Genomic DNA, 21,177 nt, shown 5'->3' on the forward strand with positions numbered 1-21,177 from the left:
TTAATTAGAACATTTACAATTTACTTATATTATTTAATTTGCTTCCTTCTCTTCTTATCCTTTGCTGAAAGGTTTATCTAGGAAAGCTCAGGAGCAGCAAAGCTGATTGGTGTCTGCATCTATAAATTGGCTCACCCATGTGTTCAGTTAGAAACCTGTAGTGCATTGCTGCTCCTTCAACAAATGATACAAAGGGAATGAAGGAGATTAGATAAAATATGTAAACTGGAAAGTAGTTTCAAATAATTGTCTGTTCTACCTAAGTCATGAAATAAAAATTTAGGGTCTCATGTCCCTTTAAAGGAGCATTAAACACAATTTTTTTCTTTCATGTTTCAGATTAAAAAAAAAAATTGAACAAATTTACATTTTACTTCTATTATCTATTTTGCTGTTTTCTTTTGGTATCATTTGAAAAGCATACCTAGGTAGGCTAAGGAGCACTACTGGGAGCATCTGGTGATTGGTGGCTGCACATATATGCCTCTAGTCATTGGCTCATTTAATGTGTTCAGTTAGCACCCAGTAGTTCATTGCTGCATATCCTTCTACAAAGGATACCAAGAGAATGAAGCAAATTTAATAATAGCAGTAAACTGGACCTGCAACCCGCTTATTTAATCGTAAATTTAAGCTGCCTCTGTCGGGTTCATATATGTGTTTCTCTGGTGTATCACAGCCAGTGCCTCACCAGCCTCTGACATCTCCGCACGTCACAGCATGTAGAAACTAGAGTGATGCCACCTCTTAGGTTGTTAGGATAAATTAGGTACTAGTGAGTATCTATTGTAATGTAAACAAATGTGGGATAAATAAACCGTCCTCAAATGTTAATTAGAATTTATAATTACTGAGTGAACTTGTAAAGTTGTTTAAAATTGAATGCTCTATCTAAATCATGAAAGTTTAATTTTGACTTTACTGTCCCTTTAATTTAAAAAAAAAAAAAAAGTGTGATATGAATTGTGCGTGTTGATGTGTAAGTAATGTGATTGTGCACAAAATAAGTGACATCTCAAATTAAAAAAAGAAGTTGTGATTTTTTTTAACAAATAGTTTACCAGCCTTATAATGTAAAACAGTGTAACAATTTTGTGAGGAGTGCAGGATGATCTAAAACTCTCCAATCTGGTGAGATTATCTAATAAATCTCAGCAGTACTGTGAGGTCCTTAAATAATTTTAACAAGCTACATTTTATCTTGAGAGCTGTTTACAGGTATTTTTCTATGCAGGGTTTTGGATGTGAATATAATGCTCAAAAAAGCCACATTGGTTAATTAGATTCATATATGGAATAAGTATGAAATAAAAAAATAAAACTATGCGAGACAATGTCCAGTTACAAATATTTATTGAAAAGGACAGTTGGTAACTCTAGGTTTATATAATTAAAAATTAAAATGATATCATATAACGTTACATTTTACATATAAAAACGTACCATATTGACTTCTTATTACTTATTTTGTATCATTATAAAATGAAAATAACTGCTCGTTCTCTCAGCACTCACGATGCGCAAGCACAACTCATCCAAGGGGAAGTCACCACGCTTACCGCTTATCACACAAATCCATCACTACCAGGTGACAATTTCATTTAGCCACGTGATGTCACTGCGAATAGGCGTTACCTGTTGAAACTAACACACCAGACGCCCCGCCCACTGTGCGCGCTCCTGTGAACCTGTCAGGGAGTAGTTGCTTGGGCGCGCTTGGCGGAGGTAGCAGGCACTGACAGTAAGACCCGACACGCAGCGGCGGAGTCATTGCGAAACTCAGACTTGTCCTTTTTAGCTGAGCCATGCGAATACGGGATCACTAATAGTCGGTTGGGGATGGATTCTTGTTTAGACTGGGGATTGTGGCGTTGGATTCGGCAGCAGCTGGTACGTACCTTCCACGTACTCGATTGGAATCCTTTAACACGTCTCAGGAAAGCTCGAGGATTCTGCTTCTTGAGCAGGCCTCAATCTCTGCTTCAGACAGTTTACAACTTTTATTTTGTGTTCCCTTGTTAAATAACTAGTCTATTGATTTAGTTATATATCCTAATAAATACAATCGTAAATGCATTATACCCCCCCAAGTGTCTGTTCTTGTAATGAAGTCTATAACTTTTTAACACAAGTAAAGTATAAATCACGAAACATATTTAAAAGCAAAGAGGAGTCATAACGTGGGTACTAAAATGCAGATATAAAGTGAAGTGAACCTCTTGCAGATTATAAACATTTTGCTTTACCCTTTAATAACTAATGAATCGGGGATGGTTTTAATAACAAATTGGTAAATTAAACAGTGTTTAGTTACATTTAGCATTTAGTGCTGCAATAACTTTTAAGTTTGTGGCTACATTAAATATTAATATAAACGATGTGAACATTGAGTGAGCATTTGATCATTCATTAAAATACTTGCCATGAACTTTACCAGCAGCATTATTTTTTATGCACTAAATGTAAATACATAGGAAACCTTACTTGACAATGCAGCTATTGATTTACTGGTTAATTTGTTTCTAATAATTGACTATGTTTGAATAAGTATTTTTTAACTTAATTATAGGTCTTTTGTGGTGAAGTGCCTGTTTATGTAGTGTGGGCTTTCTAGGGAGCAGATCTCTGCATTATTATGGTGGAGCATAGCAAACAAACGATGATAAAGTAATGGCTATGCAACTATGAAAGCTTAATGTAAAGCTAGTGTTAAAGAATATTTGTTGATTCATGAAAAAGAGCTTTTTTTTATTAAGAAATTAAATTAGAAGTTTAAGTAGAATTGTTAGGGTTATATTTTTCAAACAGTTTCCATGTGCAGATATATTATCTAGTAAAACAGAGCAAATGTATCCTGTTGGTTTACCAGAGTGCAGTGCTGTGCAGTACATTTCATTATGGTTTGATGCTTTCAACATTTACCTGGTGTAGAAGTAGCTATATTGTTCAGGTCAGTTAGTGTATAGGAAATTGTAGTCCACTTTTGGTTGTGATCAGTAAATCAGCCAGGTGGTGCACCTATTAAAAAGGTCATGGGGAGAACACTGTAGCTCCTATGTTCCTGAGATTTGTCAATAACTGCTTTATGACTTTTATGTGGAATGATTTTTGCTTATCTTAATAAAGTCTCCTGGCAATGAATCAAGTAGGATTAGCACATTCTAGGTGGGCTGAACCTTCAGGTTGCCTTGCTTACTTTTATGTGTTGACATTTTTCATTTACAGCTAATTGTCTGGCTCTTCACAACAACAATCTGTGATGGTTGTGTCAAGTGAAGCAGCCTGTTCCTGTTATCTAGGAAGTACTGACATTCTCCAGCAATGACAGCTTGTGCCAGTCAGCTGGTCAAAAGGTGAAGTTAAATTATAGTATGCTGGAAAGCATGAACTGAATTAAAGATAAGGTAGGCTCATGGATCGTTAAAGAAACATGACGAAACCAAACATTTTTTCTTTCACGATTTAGGTAGAACATTCCATTTTAAACAATCGGCAGCTAGAACCTAGGTTATTTGCTGCTCCTGAGCTTTCCTAGACAAACCTTTCAGCAAAGGATATCAAGAGAAGGAAGCAAATTGTTTAATATAAATAAATTGGAAAGTTGTTTAAAATTTGTATGCGCTGTCTAAATCGTGAATGTCTAATTATGACTTTACTGTCCCTTTTAAAGGGATTTAAAAGTAAAAAATGTGCAAAGGTGCATTTCAATCTGAAATATAAGTATTTCAGCAATATAATAACATTAGCAAAAGTGCTTCTAATAAGTTATAGTTTTTCAGTGGCATACCCACATATCCTGTGACAGCCCTTGCACCAGTATTTAAACACCACAACTTCTCAAAGGGTCAGTAGTAGCTTTATATGACACAGATTACGTCTTCATAAACAATACACACCCCAGCCATCTCTGAGCATGCATAGCATTTAAAATACTGGTGCAAATACCCTCACCGGATATGCGTGTATGTCGCTGACAAATAGTAACTTTTATTGCAAGCATTTTTGCTAATGGAAGTATATTGTAAAATTGCTTATTTTTTATTTATTTTGACACAGATGCTTACTATTAATGTTAAATAATCCCAATAGATCGTATACCATCTAAATTCAATGTTATATGATTACATCTCTTATATGAGTCATTTTAAAAGAAGAAAACTTTTCATATATAATCCTTTTTTTTTTTGGGGGGGTTTAGCGAATGGATAACTAGTCCAATAATATATATTTTTTAATTAGACTAGTTAGCCATTCCCTAGACACAAAATAAATTAATTAAATATTCCTCCCCCTGATGAACTTTAACTGATAAATCTTCTCACTTAGCCAACAGCCATCTTATATCCAACTTCAATATATTTTCCGGGAATCCTCCATACTAAATACCTGATATAATTTGCTACTGGGTAACCTAGTTGCCCAGAAAGTGCGGAAAACTCTGCTACTTATTTGCTCACAGAAGTACCCAGAATTCTGAAATGGGGAGATAATCTGTAGTGGAGGTAAATGATTTGATTACCTCTAACCTTTTAAGACATATATATTTTTTTTTAGACTTTTATCTGTGAACAGTTGGATATTAAGGGGTCGGTTTGTGAAGCTACGGTGGACAGGAGCATACATATGCGCCCTGTCCGCCACAACTTGCCTCTTGGGGGCTGAATTCTGCCGGAATTCAGCATTGCACAAGAAAGCTGCCCCCAATCACGTGCGGGCAGTAAATTCTCCACCTTAGAGGTGGAGAAGAGTTAGGGAAGCAACGGTCTGATGACTGCTGCTTGATAAATACGAACTGCAGGTTCTCTTGTGAGAACCCTTTGATAAATTGACCCCTAAGTTGTTTCTTTATAATTTGGGAAGAAATAGATTTTACAGATTCCAAGATTGGTATCTTGCCATTTGGCTAAGCTTATTGGGGTAATATAACGCCTGTCTAGAGCTGCAACAACTAATCGTCATAATCGTCGATAATAATCTATTATGAAAATAGTTGTCAACGAATCTCATAATCGATTAGTTGGTTTGCAATTAGTTGGTCTGTGCACAACACCAGCTGCTTCACTCCAATGAACTCCTGCACATGGTATTGTGTTTTATGGTTATGTCCTTAGCCTAAAGGATGTCTACAGACGTCTACTTTTCACTTTTTCAGGACGGTATACGTTTACAACTACCCCTGGCTTATGTGCAACCCGGATATAATAGTCATCATTTGGATTGTTTATATTAAATCTGGTGATTTGGAACTATGCTTTTCATGATATAGTGCTGAACTTGTTATTTACACCTAGCCCCTAGATTGATGGGAGTTATTTAAATTGATGTGCACTATTATCTGTTTGCACAATTGTTAGCAGATCGCTTGCTATTGCTGATTATATGTACTGTATAAATAAATGTGTAAGGCTTTGTCCTGTTATTGATATTCAGTCCTTAGCGCTTCTGATTTTGTTTTTTATTGTTTTTTTTTTATATTTTTAATAAATTGTGATAATATGTACCAGATTCAACCTTTATAAGTATATATTCGTTATTTTTAGAGCGGACTAGATATTTCCCCTAACCTTATAGCTGGTTATTTACCATTGCATATAGATATAAAATATATTTTTATGTTAGAATGAAGTCAAGGGTTACTATGAGAGGCCCCTTGCCAAGGTAAAAAAAACACTTGGCATTGGTGAAGAGCTAACAAAGATAAATATCCCACTTTGGTGAAATTGGCAAAACCCTACTTATACACCTCAACAGCCTTTTCTCTGCTGCAGGAAATATAGCTGCAAACAGAGAACCAGCCTTAGCCAGAAGCATGTGGACATGTTGAGATTTTTGCATTTCAATGCAAAGTTTCTGAAAGAGTGAATAACAGAATGTTATTAACAGTGATAGTCTAACTCTTTCTAGTTCTACCTCTTTTCAAACAGTTTGTGGTTTTGTTTTGTTTAATTATAAAACTGTGCTCTGCTGCTTAAAAATTGAAGAAACAGTTGTGTTAATGTAAAGTTTTAGTCTGAAGTTTATATTTGTAACACTCATTATGTGGATTTTATTTAAAACATAGAAAACTATTATTGATTCTCTTTTTATCCGATTAGTCGAAAAAATAATCGGCCAATTAATTGATTATGAAAATAATCCTTAGTTGCAGCCCTACTCCTGTCTATCAATTTAAAATGAGATTTAGGTCAATTTAACGCTACAGAGGTCTTTACAATCTAAAACTGAATAATTATTTCTTTAGTTATTCCCGTAAAATCTTTTTGCCATTTCTGCGTTAAGTATCAAGGTCAGACCCCTTTGAACCTTTTAAGTAAAGTCTTATAAATGCAGTACATATTAACAATTAATTCCTATTCACCAAGATTCCAATGTAACCCATAATTCGCATTTAGGCAATAAAAAAAATGGCTCAGTTAAAGATATGCAAAAAAAAATTGGTCTTTGGAAGATTGAATTCTGATCTGGTCATAGGTTTTAATTAAATTTGATTCCTTTTGCTTAATCTGGTACAAAAATTCTTATACAGGCAGTCCCCGGGTTACAGACATCCGACTTAAAGGGGCAGTAAACTTACAAACTGTTATATAATTAGTCTGGTTTTTCCACAGAGCTACACTGTCTAGTCACAGTGTGCCTGGTCGCGCCATTAAAATGAATGTAGCTCGCTCCCGCTCTGGTCTAGAAAGTAGAGCTTTATTGCTAATCCTTCTTTCCAGGATAACCCAAAATACTCAGAATGCAGTTGTCACAAGGACAGAAAGTGATGTGAAATTTTCTTAACAGGGACAAAGATAGCAAAACAAACTTTTCCCTATGCTATCCAAAACTAAAAAAATGTTTGGCTAGAGTTTCACCTAAAAAAAGTGCCTGTTTCAACTTACATACAAATTCAGCTTAAAGGACCAGTCAGCAGAGTAGATTTGCATAATCAACAAATGCAAGATAACAAGGCAATGCAATAGCAGTTAGTCTGAACTTCAAATGAGTAGTGGATTTTTTTTCTGACACTTTTAAAAGTTATGTCTTTTTCCACTCCCCCTGTACCATCAGCCAATCACAAATGCATACACATACCATGTGACAGCAATCAGCCATTCACAAATGCATACACACTTATTCTTGCACATGCTCAGTAGGAGCTGGTGACTCAAAAAGTTTAAATATAAAAAGACTGTGCACATTTTGTTAATGGAAGTAAATTGGAAACTTGTTTAAAATGGCATGCTCATTTGAATAATGAAAGTTTAATTTTGATTGAGTGTCCCTTTAAGAACAAACCTACAGAACCTTTCTTGGTCGTAACCTGGGGACTGTCTGTATTTCAAAGTGTAATGCACATCTTGATCTTGCTATCCCTTTAACATTTTCTTCATCTCAACTTTTTGTCTTTTTTACATATATCTATATCCATACGCTTAAGCCTTTCCTGGTAACTACATTCAATGCGCTTACTTTTTTAATAAATGTATTAACCCTTCAGATTAATATTTTTCTATGACGTGTCAGCATTGTAACTGCACAAACTTGATAAGAACAACAGCAGGTGTTCTGTTTAACCTTACCTTGATTTGGCTGTCTATGGAGATTTGTCACTGTGGTATAGTTTAATTGTATAATGTAAATAAAACAATGTGGCAGGCACACTACAGTCTTACATAGAAGAGGCCACCATGACTGTACCTAAGTATGCAGGCCCAGTAAATGCTCTCTTACATTTTTTTTATATGCTTAGCATACAGAGGGCCTGATTATCAAAAACTTGCCAGCATAGAGAGAATTCAATCTCAAAATCTTTGAGGGCTTTTTTGAGCATTATATTGTGGCTTGTGTCTTCTCTACTTCACATCCAGAGCCATTCATAGCAATATAAACAACTCTCAAGCTAAAATTATTTGAGGGGCCTTGCAGTACTGATGAGACTTCTTGGATAATCTCGCCAGGGGAGATCTTTAGATTATCAGGCTCATAGTCTCTGTGACAGCCTCCATGCTTAGGTAGTTATGTCAGCCCTCGATACCTAAGGCCATCGCTGTACTTACAGTATGATTGAAATAAAAATAAATAAAAGATTTTCACAGACAATAGTAAAGTAATCATAAAGCTTGCTATTGTTATTGTCAACAAGTTAATTGATTTTTCATGCAATAATTGAATAGCCTAATTTGTTAGTAATTTTTGCATTGCGCTACATATAGTTGAATGGCGTAATCAGGCGCACTGTGATTAGACTGTGAGCACATGACGCACTAGTTAAAAAAACAAAAACAAAAAAAACAAAAAAACAAAACAAAACTGCTGCATTGAATAGGATGGCTCTCTTATGAGGTATTTTTTTAGCCTGCAAATGAGTTATTTTGGAAAAAAGTTTCAATGGAAAGGCTTATCCATGGGTTACATAATTCTGCACATAGTGCAAACTCATGTATCCTCTGGGACAACGTTTACTGTCCCTTTTAATACTCAAGCAGGTGGTTTTTGTACTCTGTTGTAATATAACAAATCCTCTGAGGTTACTCAGGTAATCACTGACAATGAAAATTACATCAGTCAAGTTCATCTATTTTTGTTTTTTTTTTGTTTTGTATATGCATCTCCCTGTTCTGTGGTCACTTAAGGTTCTGTCCTTATTCATCACCTAAAAATGCGTAAAATAATCCAGACATTTTATGAACGATGGGAACAAACAAGTAGCAGTAGTGTGTGTAAGTGTTATACGATTGTAATAGTTATAATACAGTATTTCTAGTGTTTCTTTACCTATATGGTAATTCTTCTAACAAGAATTTCTATTTGTATTGCCATTATTGAAAAAATAATAATAAAATACAATGTTTAGAGATTGTTCATAAGAGTCTCTAACTGTTTTGTGGTGTTCTTTATGTCTCCCCACATGTAGAGGACACTACTGTGGCCTTCTCTTAAGCAGGCTGCATTTCCTTTTTAGTCTCCCAGTGATATTGCTAACGTTGTGAGGGTCACTAGGATGATGGTGATCACTTTGAGAAAGTTATGACCTGCCTCACTGAACACATGGCATGTTTTCTGTTGGCAGGCTTTTGTAAACTTTTGTTGAGCCTTAAAGTGATGGTAAACTTTCCCTGCCAACACTTAACCATTGCAGGTATCGTATAAAATATGTGTAACTTTCATTCAACAAGTTTAGTAATATAGTGCCTACAAATACTTGAAAATAATATATTCACACAGAAATCATACCCTTATTATTGTTATCATTTATTTGTATAGCGCCACCAAATTCCGTAGCGCTGGGTACAATGATGGGGTATACAATGACATTTTTGCTAAAAATAAAAAACATAAAACTAAACAAATATAGTACACAGGAGGAAGAGGGCCCTGCTCCGGAGAGCTCACAGTCTACAGGTTTAGGGTGCAGAGACATAAGGTTGGGGTAGCTTGTTGCATCAGTTGTAGTTGCAGTAGTGAGTCAGGCAGTTCATGTATTAGTTTTGGTTCAGATGAGGGTTGGAGGAGATATGGTACGCCTTTCTGAATAGGTGGGTTTTCAAGGAGCGTCTGAAGCTATACAAGGTTGGAGACAGTCTTATGGAGCGGGGTAGAGAGTTCCAGAGGACAGGAGCAGCATGTGCGAAGTCTTGGAGGCGGGAGTGGGATGTAGAGATAACAGGAGTGGAGAGATGTAGGTCAGAGGTTGATCGAAGAGGACGGGATGGGGAATATTTCACGATAAGAAAGGAAATATAGTTGGGATTTAGACTATTTAGTGCTTTGTAAGTTAGGGTTAATACTTGAAACTGTATTCTGGAGTGTATGGGTAGCCAGTGTAGAGACTGGCAGAGTGGAGTCGCTTATGTAGATCGGAGACGTAGGTGGATGAGTCTAGCAGAAGCATTCATAATAGATTGGAGGGAGGAGAGGCGGTGTTTTGGAAGGCCATTTAGGAGTAGGTTGCAATAATCAATGTGTGACAAAATGAGGGAATAAATACGTATTTTTGTCGTTTTTTTTGAGTAAGGAAGGGACGAATTCTGGAAATGTTACGTAGGTGTGAACGACAGGATTTAGTAAGCGCTTGTATATGTGGGTTGAATGTGAGCTCTAAGTCTAGTGTTACCCCAAGACAGCGGACCTGGGGTGAGGTGTTGAGATTAGAGTCTCCAACTGTCAGAGAAATGTCAGGTGTTGGATGTCTCGAAGAGGGGGGAATAAGAAGCAGCTCAGTTTTGGACAGATTGAGTGGGAGGTAGTGTGAGGACATCCAAGAGTAAATTGCAGAGAGGCAGTTAGAAATCTGGTTGAGTAAAGAGGGAGAGATATCAGGAGAGGAAAGATAGAATTGGGTATCATCAGCATATAAGTGTTACTGGAGTCCAAAGGAGTCTATAAGTTTTCCAAGGGAGGATGTATAGAGAGAGTAAAGTAAGGGACCCAAGACAGAGCCTTGCGGTACTCCAACTGAGAAAGGTATAGGATCGCAAGATATGTTGTTAAAGGAAACTGAACACGAGCGGTTTGAAAGATATGAGGCAAACCAGGAGAGGGCTCTGTCTCGGATGCCAAATGAATGTAGTATTTTTAGTAGGAGAGGATGGTCTTCTGTGTCAAAAGCAGCGGATAGGTCAAGAAGAATTAGTAAGGAGTAGTGGCCTTTTGCTTTAGCTGATAACAGGTAATTTGTTACTTTAACAAGAGCAGTTTCTGTTGAGTGTTTAGGGCGGAAACCAGATTGTAGTGGATCAAGTAAGGAGTTAGTTGTAAGAAATTGAGTAAGATGATTGTAGACCAGTCGTTCCAATAATTTTGAAGCAAAGAAAAGTAAGGAGACTGGTCAACCCCAAGGCAGAACATAGTGCGATCTGCGATATTATCGCAGAAAGTGGAGCCTGCCTGCAGAAAGAATGGCCAGGTCTGTTAAACAGAGAATTTTTTCTTCAACAGAATTTTTTTTTTGTTCTTCTGGCCAGTGCAGTGCTTTCAAATGGACAACCGGCACATTTTTAGTGCAGACAGTACTTTTAAATTATTGTCTAATGGCTGCTCTACTCCTGAAATTGATACTTTTTTATGCAATATCATTATTGATACTTTTACCCACCAGAACGGCTTCTGCGACTGTGAGGTAAGTCAGTTCTCGGCACAGGGCATGTGTTTTTTTTTTACTTTAGCCCTGCTGCGGGCAAGCAGAAGGAGTAAAAGCTTTTTAAAAATGTTTTATTATTATTGTATTATTTCAATAGAACCGAGCGGTGGTGCCGCGGTAGTGTGAGGAGAGGGCTGAGTGAGAACAGGAAAATCGCGCACAACAAATGTTTACATTTGCGCACATCTCCTACTGCAACGCATCACATCATTCTGGGAGACCATAGACCGGCAATGTGTGCTGTATGCCTCAACAGCGTATCACCTACAGCACGTCTTGGCTATGATCTACATTTACAGACCGGCCCCTGCATTAATATTTCAATAGAGCCGAGCAGTGGTGCGGCGGTAGTGTGAGAAGAGGGCTTAGTGAGAACAGGAAAAGAGCGTATCACCTACAGCACGTCTTAGCTATGATCTACAATCACAGACCTGCCCCTGCATTAGTGTACAGTATGGTGACCTGCAAGATCCCATATACCGGAGAAATGCTGTGCAAGTGGGTGATGAGGTTACACATGCTGTACACTAATGCAGGGGCAGGTCTGTGATTGTAGATCATAGCTAAGACGTGCTGTTGAGGCATACAGCACACATTGCCGGTCTGCGGTCTCCAAGAATGATGTGATGCACTGCAGTAGGAGATGTGCGCAAATGTAAACATTTATTGTGCGCTCTTTTCCTGTTCTCACTCAGCCCTCTCCTCACACTACCACCGCTCGGCTCTATTGAAATATTAATGCAGGGGCCGGTCTGTAAATGTAGATCATAGCTAAGACGTGCTGTAGGTGATACGCTGTTGAGGCATACTGCACACATTGCCGGTCTATGGTCTCCCAGAATGATGTGATGTGATGCGTTGCAGTAGGAGTTGAGTGCAAATGTAAACATTTGTTGTGCGCTCTTTTCCTGTTCTTACTCAGCCCTCTCCTCACACTACCGCGGCACCACCGCTCGGCTCTATTGAAATATTAATGCAGGGGCAGGTCTGTGTAATGAGCCCACTGAATGTAAATCATAGTCCTCAGTGTATACTGGCCCTTTAAGCAGATTTTTTTGTTTGTACTATGGCACTTACTGGGTGGAAATTGCTAAATTAATTTACTCCTCCTGAGCCCTTCCATGTCCCTAGCCAAAGCCGCCCTGGGGCCACAATTCAATTCTACAGTAATTTTTATCTGATAATCCAGTATTTCTCCAGTCCAGTGTTACCAAAACTCCTCTCCTTTACAAATGTTTTATTCCTGTCCTCACACCCTCAGTGTTAATATAATCTATACATGTGTGTGTCTATGTATACTATCTTGCTTTGTTCACTGGCTGTGTGAGTGTAAAGAATACATTCCAGTCCATTCAGGTTCTTTTGGCATTACTGCAATAAGCTTGTTTTTTTTTTTTTTTTTTTAAATGCTTCTCTGGAAAAAAAAATTAAAAAAAATGATGCCAATATGTTCTAAAAACTCGCCCTAAGACACTGTTATTGTTAGGTTGGTAGTATTTTGGTTATTGTGGTGGGTCAGTTTGTTATTATCACCTTCCCTCACTAAATATTGGAATCAGATTTTAAACAATGAATGAACAGCCAAAGCCTTGTTATTTGCAAATTGTAAATAATAGCAATAATAATAATACTAATATAATTAGTACTAGTAGACTAGTATTTTATTACTATTAGCGTAAGTTTCTGTGATGAAAGAGAGTCTACTTTTGTTTGCCTACTATAGCAGTGCTTCCTCAAGAACAGTAAAAATTAAACCAGGGTTGTGAGTGATATACATTTTAAATGTTAACAGAACAAAAATTCTATTAACATTTAAAATGTATATCACCACCCTGGTTTTATTTTTATTTTTCTTGGGGAAAAAGGAATGGTAACTATATTGTGGTTCTTTAAGCATATATGCACAAAAGGTGGCATAGGGGACTTTATATTTGATTGTCAGCTGAGCAGAGCTGGTAATGATAGAATGGGGTCAGTCCACACATATATACACACACATATGCACACACACATACACACACATATACATACATACACACACACATATACATACACATATACATACATACACACACACATATACATACATACACACACACACACACATACATACATACACACACATATACACACACATATACACACACATATACACACACATATACACACACATATACACACACATATACACACACATATACACACACATATACACACACATATACACACACATATACACACACATATACACACACACATTACATGTGAACGTTTACCAAGTTTTAAATAAATGTTTGTTTATGAATGATTTAAAACCGAATTTTATTTAAAAATGACCTGCAGAAAAATATTCACTACAAAAAATCTCATCGCAGAAAGTGAAAAAAAGTTCTGCTTCTGGGCTGGTCAATAGTTAGAATGGGTGGAGGTGTCAAGCGAGGGATTTTTTAGGATTGGTATGATTGACGCATGCTTGAATGTATCCGTAAATTTGCCAGCGGTGAGAGATTGGTTAAAGAGATGAGATGGGGTAGGGGCTCGTGAAGCAGAGAGAGAGGGAAGAAGTTGTGAAGGAATAGGGTCAAGTGGGCAGGTTGTGAGATGAGCCAAGGATAGGAGTACAGAGACTTCTTCCTCTGTTACAGGGGGGAACTAGCATTGAGTTTTGTTAATAGAAGGGGTGGGTAGGATTGCTGTGTTTGAAGGGTGTGAGGTGCAGATCTCTTTTCTAATGGTGTCAATTTTATTTTTGAAGTGATCAGCAATAATCTGAGCAGTGAGGTTGTTAGTGGGCGGGGGTGCAGGCGGACGTAGAAGGGAGTTAAAGGTTGGGAACAGCTTTCTGGGGTTGGATTCATGAGATGACACAAGGGAGGAAAAATAGAATTGTTTGGCCAGGCTGAGCGCAGAGTTGTAGGACTTAAGGATGAATTTATAATGCTGGAAATCAGCACAGGTGCGTGATTTCCTCCACTGCCGTTCAGCAGCCCGTGAACATCGCTAAAGATATCTGGTCTGTTTGGTGGGCCATGGTTGCCGTCGAGTGATTGATGTACGACGAACAGTGGAGGGTGCAGCTTTGTCCAGTGTTGATTTTAGTGCCGAATTATACAGTAAAGCAACAAGGTTTGGGCAAGAGAGGGATGAAATGTCAGAGAGCAGAGGATTCAGTTGTGTGGAAAAGTCTGTGAGATCCAAGTCTTTTAAATTCCTGTAAGGTAGCAGTTTTTTGGGAGCTTGCAAAGATGTAACAGGTAGAGTAAGAGAGAAAGTTAGTAGATGGTGGTCAGAGAGAGGAAAGGGGAAGTTAAGGAAGTTGGAAACGGCACAGAGATTAGTGAAGACCAGGTCTATGGAGTTGCCTTTACAGTGGGTTGGAGATGTTGTCCACTGGGACAGGCCAAAAGAGGTAGTAAGGCTGGGGTCGACAAATCTGCTTATAATTTAGGAGCAAGTAAGAATATTAAGAAGCCAGATCTACTTTTAGGAGCCAGACAGAGTTATTTGAATACAGATATTTGGAGACTAACCTAAAACGTTAGGAGCCGGTGGCTCCTTGGCTCATGGGTTTGTCAAGCCCTGTAGTAAGGGATAGAAGTTTAGAGGCAGCAGGCATGTTAGGATTATCAATGGGTATGTTGAAGTCCCCTAAGATGAGAGAAGGGACATTAGAAGAGAGAAAATGTGGAAGCCAGGTTTCAAAGTGTTCCAGAAATTGTGATGCTGGTCCAGGGGGCCGATAACTGCAACACGAAGAGCTAGAGGGGAGAAGAGGCGGATAGCATGAACTTCAAAAGATGAAAAGGAAAGAGATGGGGGTGAAGGAATGCAGTGAAAGGTACTGTGTGGAGACAGGAGAATTCCTACTCCCCCTCCTTGTTTGTGACTGAAGTGCAGCCCGCCATAGGACAGAGAGGCTACAGCATTTGTGCTAGAGGAGGAAAGCCAAGTTTCATTGAGGGCTAACAGGGTAAGTGAACGTGAGATAAATAGGTCGTGAATAGATGTAAGCTTATTGCATACAGAGCGTGCATTCGAAAGGGCACACGAGAATTGGGGTGTGCTAACCGAGGTGTAGTTGATGAGGTTTAGAGGGTTACGTGGGCAAGGTATATGAGGTGTTATTTGGCGTAGTGAGCTGATGGAAGCAGAGGGTGGACCTGGGTTATGCGAGACATCCCCAGCTGCAAGAAAAAGAAAGGTGGTGAGCGAAAGGAGATGAGAATGTGTCATATGTGAGTGTTTAAGTTTAGGATCAGTGAAGCATGGCTGGCTGAGGGATGTGAGATAGGAATAGAGTTCATGTGTGCTGTAGAGGGGGGGAAGGTAGAAGAGAAGGAGAAATATGAATTGTCTGTGTGCTGTTTGTGAAAGGAATAGCTGTGACTTTAAGGAGAAGGGAGGAAAAGGTTAATGCAGACATTAGAAAGTGTAGCATGTTTGCAGTTAATTTGGGAGATTTGAAAGTACTTATTTCTGTTGTCCACTCCTTTGTCTAACTCCTTGTTATAATTCCCTACACTTATGAACTAGCACACTTGGAGAAATGCACATGCTGCACTGATCTAACAAGCAAGCTTGATGTAACAAGCTTGGGTATTCAATTTAAAGGTAATAACAGTCACATGATCCTAATTAGCAAAGGTCATAAATTATTGCATAAATACTCTTGCTCCTGCCGTGACTTTTTTGCTGCATTCAATAGGAACAGTTGACGATCGGCATTAAAAAAAAAAAATCCTTATTTCAGAGCTGCTCATGTGCAAAATTGCCATTCTACATCCTCCTTGCGCAACTCATTGCTAAAGTAGTGAACAATGAATCATGTGATTCGTTGTTTGTGTGGGATCGGATGACGGACAAATGCGCATGCACAGAATGGCCTCTCTTGCGGAAGGTGCATTGCAGCCTACGTAGAGAGCTGGTGGGACTGCTCTCTACGTCAAGGAAGATTAAAAGCAGGAACTATAAGGGGGGCGGAGGAAGAACACATCACAGGTATAAATATAATATAAATTTTATAAAGCTAGTGTTTAGTAATTATAAAATAAATATTCTGTTTTGATGCTTACTTCATATGGGATTGAAGTTTGAAATAGGTTAACTTTACCATTACTTTAAGGGCAATCATCTGATAAGGGAGATTCACTTTTTTTTTTTATCAAAGGGTCACATCCCACTTTAAAGGGACATGAAACCCCACATTTTTCTTTCAAGATTCAGGCAGAACATACAATTTTAAGGAAGTTTTCTAGTTTACTTCTTTTATCTAATTGACTTTTTTCTCTTGGTATCCGTTATTTAAAAGCATACTTAGGTAGGCTCAGCAATGCACTACTGGGAGCTAGCTGCACATAGTTAGCTTGCCTTTGGCTCACCTGATGTGTCCACCTAGATCCCAGTAGTGCAATACTGCTCTTTCAGCAAAGGATACCAAAAGGATGAAGAAACTTTGATAATAGAAGTACCTTGGAAAGTCTGTTTAAACTTGTATGTTCTGCCTGAATCATAAAAGCAAAAATGTGGGTTTCATGTTCCTTAATTTGCAGGTGCTGTGTTGGTGGCGATCACCTGCCCTAACTAGGCAACACATACATTTTTAAGGTGTTGGGCTCTTTTTCTGAAGCTGTGGAGGCAGCTTTTGAGCCCTCACATATACCTCATCACTGCTCCTATTCTGAAGTTTGGTAAATCTAAAGAACCGCTTATTCATTACTCCTCACCATCAAAATATATATTTGAAAAAATGTGTTTCCTGCATTCAAATGAGGGAATGCATTTCCTTTTATAGCCCTCAAGTGATCACTGGAATAACAATGATCACCTACAAGTTATGGTTAGACTGATTTTTGCTGTTTTGTTGATGTCATGGCTCATAGATTCTTGTTTCTCTGAACAAATATAAATTGGCTTAGCTGATTGAGTTAAAAAATGGATAACAGTTTGTTAAAGTGACACTAAACACCAATTTTTATATGACTTCATGTAATAAACACTACTATAAAGAATAATTTGCGCATATACTGATATAAAAATCCAGTATAAAACTGTTTAAAAACTTGTAGAATGTAGAAGCTCCCAGTTTAGCTCTGTTGAAAATGTTAGCTGGAACACCCACTGAAAGTGGTTGTATAGCAAAAAAAACAACCCTTCCTCTGCACATGAAAAGACTATTTACACAAACAGGAGCATTATTCTTTCTTTTTTTTTTTTTTTTTATTCCCACATTTTCTTGTAGTTGTCTGAGAATTGGAAGAGCACTCTGCAGACTTCACAAACCTAACAATGCCAGAAATATGCCCTTAATTGAACTCAGTAGAGGGAATAAGATAAGGCACTCTAAAACAATTCAATATTTGCTATCAAATTCTCAGTGGCTGATCTTGTCTATGCCAGTAAAAGTACGGACGTATAAATGTGGTAGAATTAAAGGGCCAGTAAAGTAAAATTTAAAGCTATATCCAATCTATTTAAGTTTAATTTGTAAACAACTTTCCAATTTGCGTCTATTATTTTTGCTTAGTTTTAAAGTGTAATCCTAGATAAACTCAGGAGTGTGTATGTGTCTTTAGCCAGAAACCGAAAACAAGAGAAATTATGAACCCAGCACGGCTATGTAGCAATTTTCTTAATTTTAAAATAACTTTTACTGAAAATATTTTTTTTTCCATTAACCCCTTAAGGACAAGGCCATTTTTCAATTTCTTTCCCTTAAGGACCAGGGCTATTTTTACATTTCTGCGGTGTTTGTGTTTAGCTGTAATTTTCCTCTTACTCATTTACTGTATCCACACATATTATATACAGTTTTTCTCACCACTAATTGGACTTTCTTAAGATACCATTATTTTCATCATATCTTATAATTTACTATTAAAAATATTATATAATATTAGGAAAAAATGGAAAAAAATACACTTTTTCTAACTTTGACCCCCAAAATCTGTTACACATCTACAACCACCAAAAAACGACCATGCTAAATAGTATCTAAATTTTGTCCTGAGTTTAGAAATATCCAATGTTAACATGTTCTTTGCTTTTTTTGCAAGTTATAGGGCAATAAATACAAGTAGCACTTTGCTATTTCAAAACCACTTTTTTTCAAAATGAGCGCTAGTTACATTGGTACCCTGATATCTGTCAGGAATACCTGAATATCCATTGACATGTATATATTTTTTTTTTAGAAGACAACCCAAAGTATTGATCTAGGCCCATTTTGGTATATTTCATGCCACCATTTCACCGCCAAATGCGATCAAATAAAAAAAAATTGTTCACTTTTTCACAAATTTTTTCACAAACTTTAGGTTTCTCACTGAAATTATTTACAAACAGCTGGGATCCCCTTTGTTCAGAAATAGCAGACATATATGGCTTGGGCAATGCTTTTTGGTAATTAGAAGGCTGCTAAATGCCGCTGCACATCACACATGTATTATGTCTAGCAGTGAAGGGGTTAATTTGGGATCTTGTAGGGAGCTTGCAGGGTTAATTTTAGCTTTAGTGTAGAGATCAGCCTCCCACCTGACACATCAGAACCCTTGATCCCTCCCAAACAGCTCTCTTCCCTCCCCCATGCCACAATTGTCCCCGCCATCTGGCAGTCTGCGAGTACTAAAATAAAAGGTATCTTTTTTTTTTTTTTAGCATATTTACATATGTTGATGTGACCCAGTTTACAAAAAAATATATATATTTTTTCCCCACTTTTCTGTAGTGTAGCTCTCCCCCAAGACAAAACCCCCACCCCCTCCCAGATCACTTCGATTAATTATATTAACATTTTTATTCCCCCTCTCTCCCTCTAAATGTAAACAAACTGTTCCATAGTGTAATGTTTCCCACCCGCTCCCTCCCTGTGCTCGCGAACGCCCGCCTCCCCCACGCGCATCGGCCCACCTCCCCCACGCGCGTCCGTGTGCGCCCCCCAGCTACCCCACCCACGATCCCGCCCACCTTTGCACTCAACAAGCCATCGATGGCCGCCCACCCGCCTCACACGTCTGCTCCCACCCCCAACGATTGCGGCCATCGATGTCCGGTGCAGAGAGGGCCAGAGAATGGCTCTCTGCATCGGATGGGGAAAAATGTTATTGCAGTGATGCCTCGATATCGAGGCATCACTGCAATAACCGTAAAGCGGCTGAAAGCGATCAGGATCGCTTCCAGCCGTTTTCAACCCCGCCGTCGTACAGGGTACGTCGCTGGTCTTTAAAGACCAGTTTGTGTAAGACGTACCCTGTACGACTTGTGTCATTAAGGGGTTAAAATAATCTTGGAAGAATAAATAAAACACAGCTGTCTGCCACCTATATAAAACGCATCACAATACTTGCACATTTTATCTCCAAGGCAGAACATGCTGTAATATGAGATGTCATTGCAGAAAATGCAGCATGTCTGCAGAAAGAACCGGACACATGCAGGAATTGTCAGTGCTTTGCAGTGCTGCTCCACATAAGGCTGTTCTCTACAATGGTGTGTGCTTGCTGCAGTGTGTAAGTTTGTCATAACACAGTGCAGCCAGAGCAATACAATGTTTGAAGAAAACAAGTTGATTACGAAGCAGAGCTGCAAAGAGTATTAAGAGTATTTGCAGGTCTGCAAAGCTGCAAATTTAAGACGTTCTTGTGAGCAATGCACCTTTTTTAATTACAATATTTTTCATTTTAATTTTGTTTCCTTTGCTCTTGGTCTAACATCACATAATTTATATTAAGAGACATTTAAAAAAAAAAAAACAACTAAATATATTTTTTCCTCTGCAGCTAAATTTGCAATGCAATTTTCAGCTGCTGCAATACATTAGGACAGTGATTTTCAACCAGTGTGCCCTGGCACACTAGTGTGCCGTGAGAGATCCTCAGGTGTGCCGCGGCAGACTGACAACAGTGCGGGGGTGTCCCTCTTTCAAATTTTGAAATATTGGGAGGTATGTGACAGGCTCATCAGGCATCATTTACAACCATGACATTGACATTCATTCACAGACAATCATTATGATGTCAATATGTCATGTATAGTTTGTAGGAGGCATGGCATGACAGCACAGTACAGTGTGTGTGTGTCTGTGTGTGTGTGTGTATATATATATATCCTGTATTAGGCTACCATGTGTGATTTTGTAAAATTTTGGGATGGTGGTGTGCCACAGGATTTTTTTATGTAAAAAAGTGTGCCACGGCAAAAAAAAGGTTGCAAATCACTGCATTAGGAAACTTTATTATTCAGTTAATTCAACACACTGCAATTAAGCTGGTGCTTTAGTGTACCTGACTAATTTAAAATTTAATTTAAAAACTACCTGCAGAAAAACTCACATAAAAATCAATAAAAAAAATAATCACAGAAATTAGGAAATAAAAATCTGACTGGGCATTTTAGATTGAAAATATGTTTTAAAGGGATATGACTTGCATAATTCAGATAGAGCATGTAATTATAAGACATTTTTAAATTCCATTTTTTTAACTTTTGCTCTTTTGGTATCCTTTGTTTAAAAATATGTACATATCCTTCACTACTGGGAGCTAGCTGCTTATTGGTGGCTGCACATATGACTTGCCATTGGCTCACCAGATATTTTCAGTTACAGGTACAGTCTACCCTGATACCACACATGATGGCTGCCTGGGAACAACTGAAACTCCCCCCACCCAGTCTCCAACCCTCCAACAAATATGCTAAAACAGGGCTCTACAAAATCGGGCGCTAGGAAGCCACTGTCGCCTTGAATTTATGCCCTGGTTTTCAGTGCATGACACCCATGGGAGCCAGCCGCTCTTAAAATTGAGCCTAGCGCCCTGGATTTTTTTTAAGCCACACGGGGCTAAGGGGTGTGGCGGTGTAATTAGTCTCACTGAGTGCTGCATGGCTTGTTAGCTCACATGCTAATGATACTGCTCATTATGTCTGTACCTATCTCCCACCTATACCAGATGGACTTGTTTGCAGGACAGGTTTTCCTGGTGTACAGCCATTGTGATGAACTGCAGCCACCCATTCCTGTAATCCTGGTTGCTACTAACCCAGGAATATATACCCCTGAA

At 38.2% G+C, this 21,177-nt stretch overlaps 1 protein-coding gene across 1 annotated transcript in view; it reads left to right on the plus strand.

Annotated features, from left to right (window-relative positions):
* Positions 1-1,713: 1,713 nt before the first annotated feature.
* ATP11B (ATPase phospholipid transporting 11B (putative)) overlaps positions 1,714-21,177 on the plus strand; it is a gene marked incomplete in the record, with an annotated part of 701,724 nt that continues 682,260 nt past the window's right edge. Inside the window, 1 exon segment of the mRNA XM_053710175.1 lies at positions 1,714-1,890. Within this exon segment, the coding sequence (XP_053566150.1) occupies positions 1,840-1,890 (51 nt within the window).

This window comes from Bombina bombina, chromosome 4 (genome assembly GCF_027579735.1).
Source record: "Bombina bombina isolate aBomBom1 chromosome 4, aBomBom1.pri, whole genome shotgun sequence".
Lineage (NCBI taxonomy): Eukaryota > Metazoa > Chordata > Amphibia > Anura > Bombinatoridae > Bombina > Bombina bombina.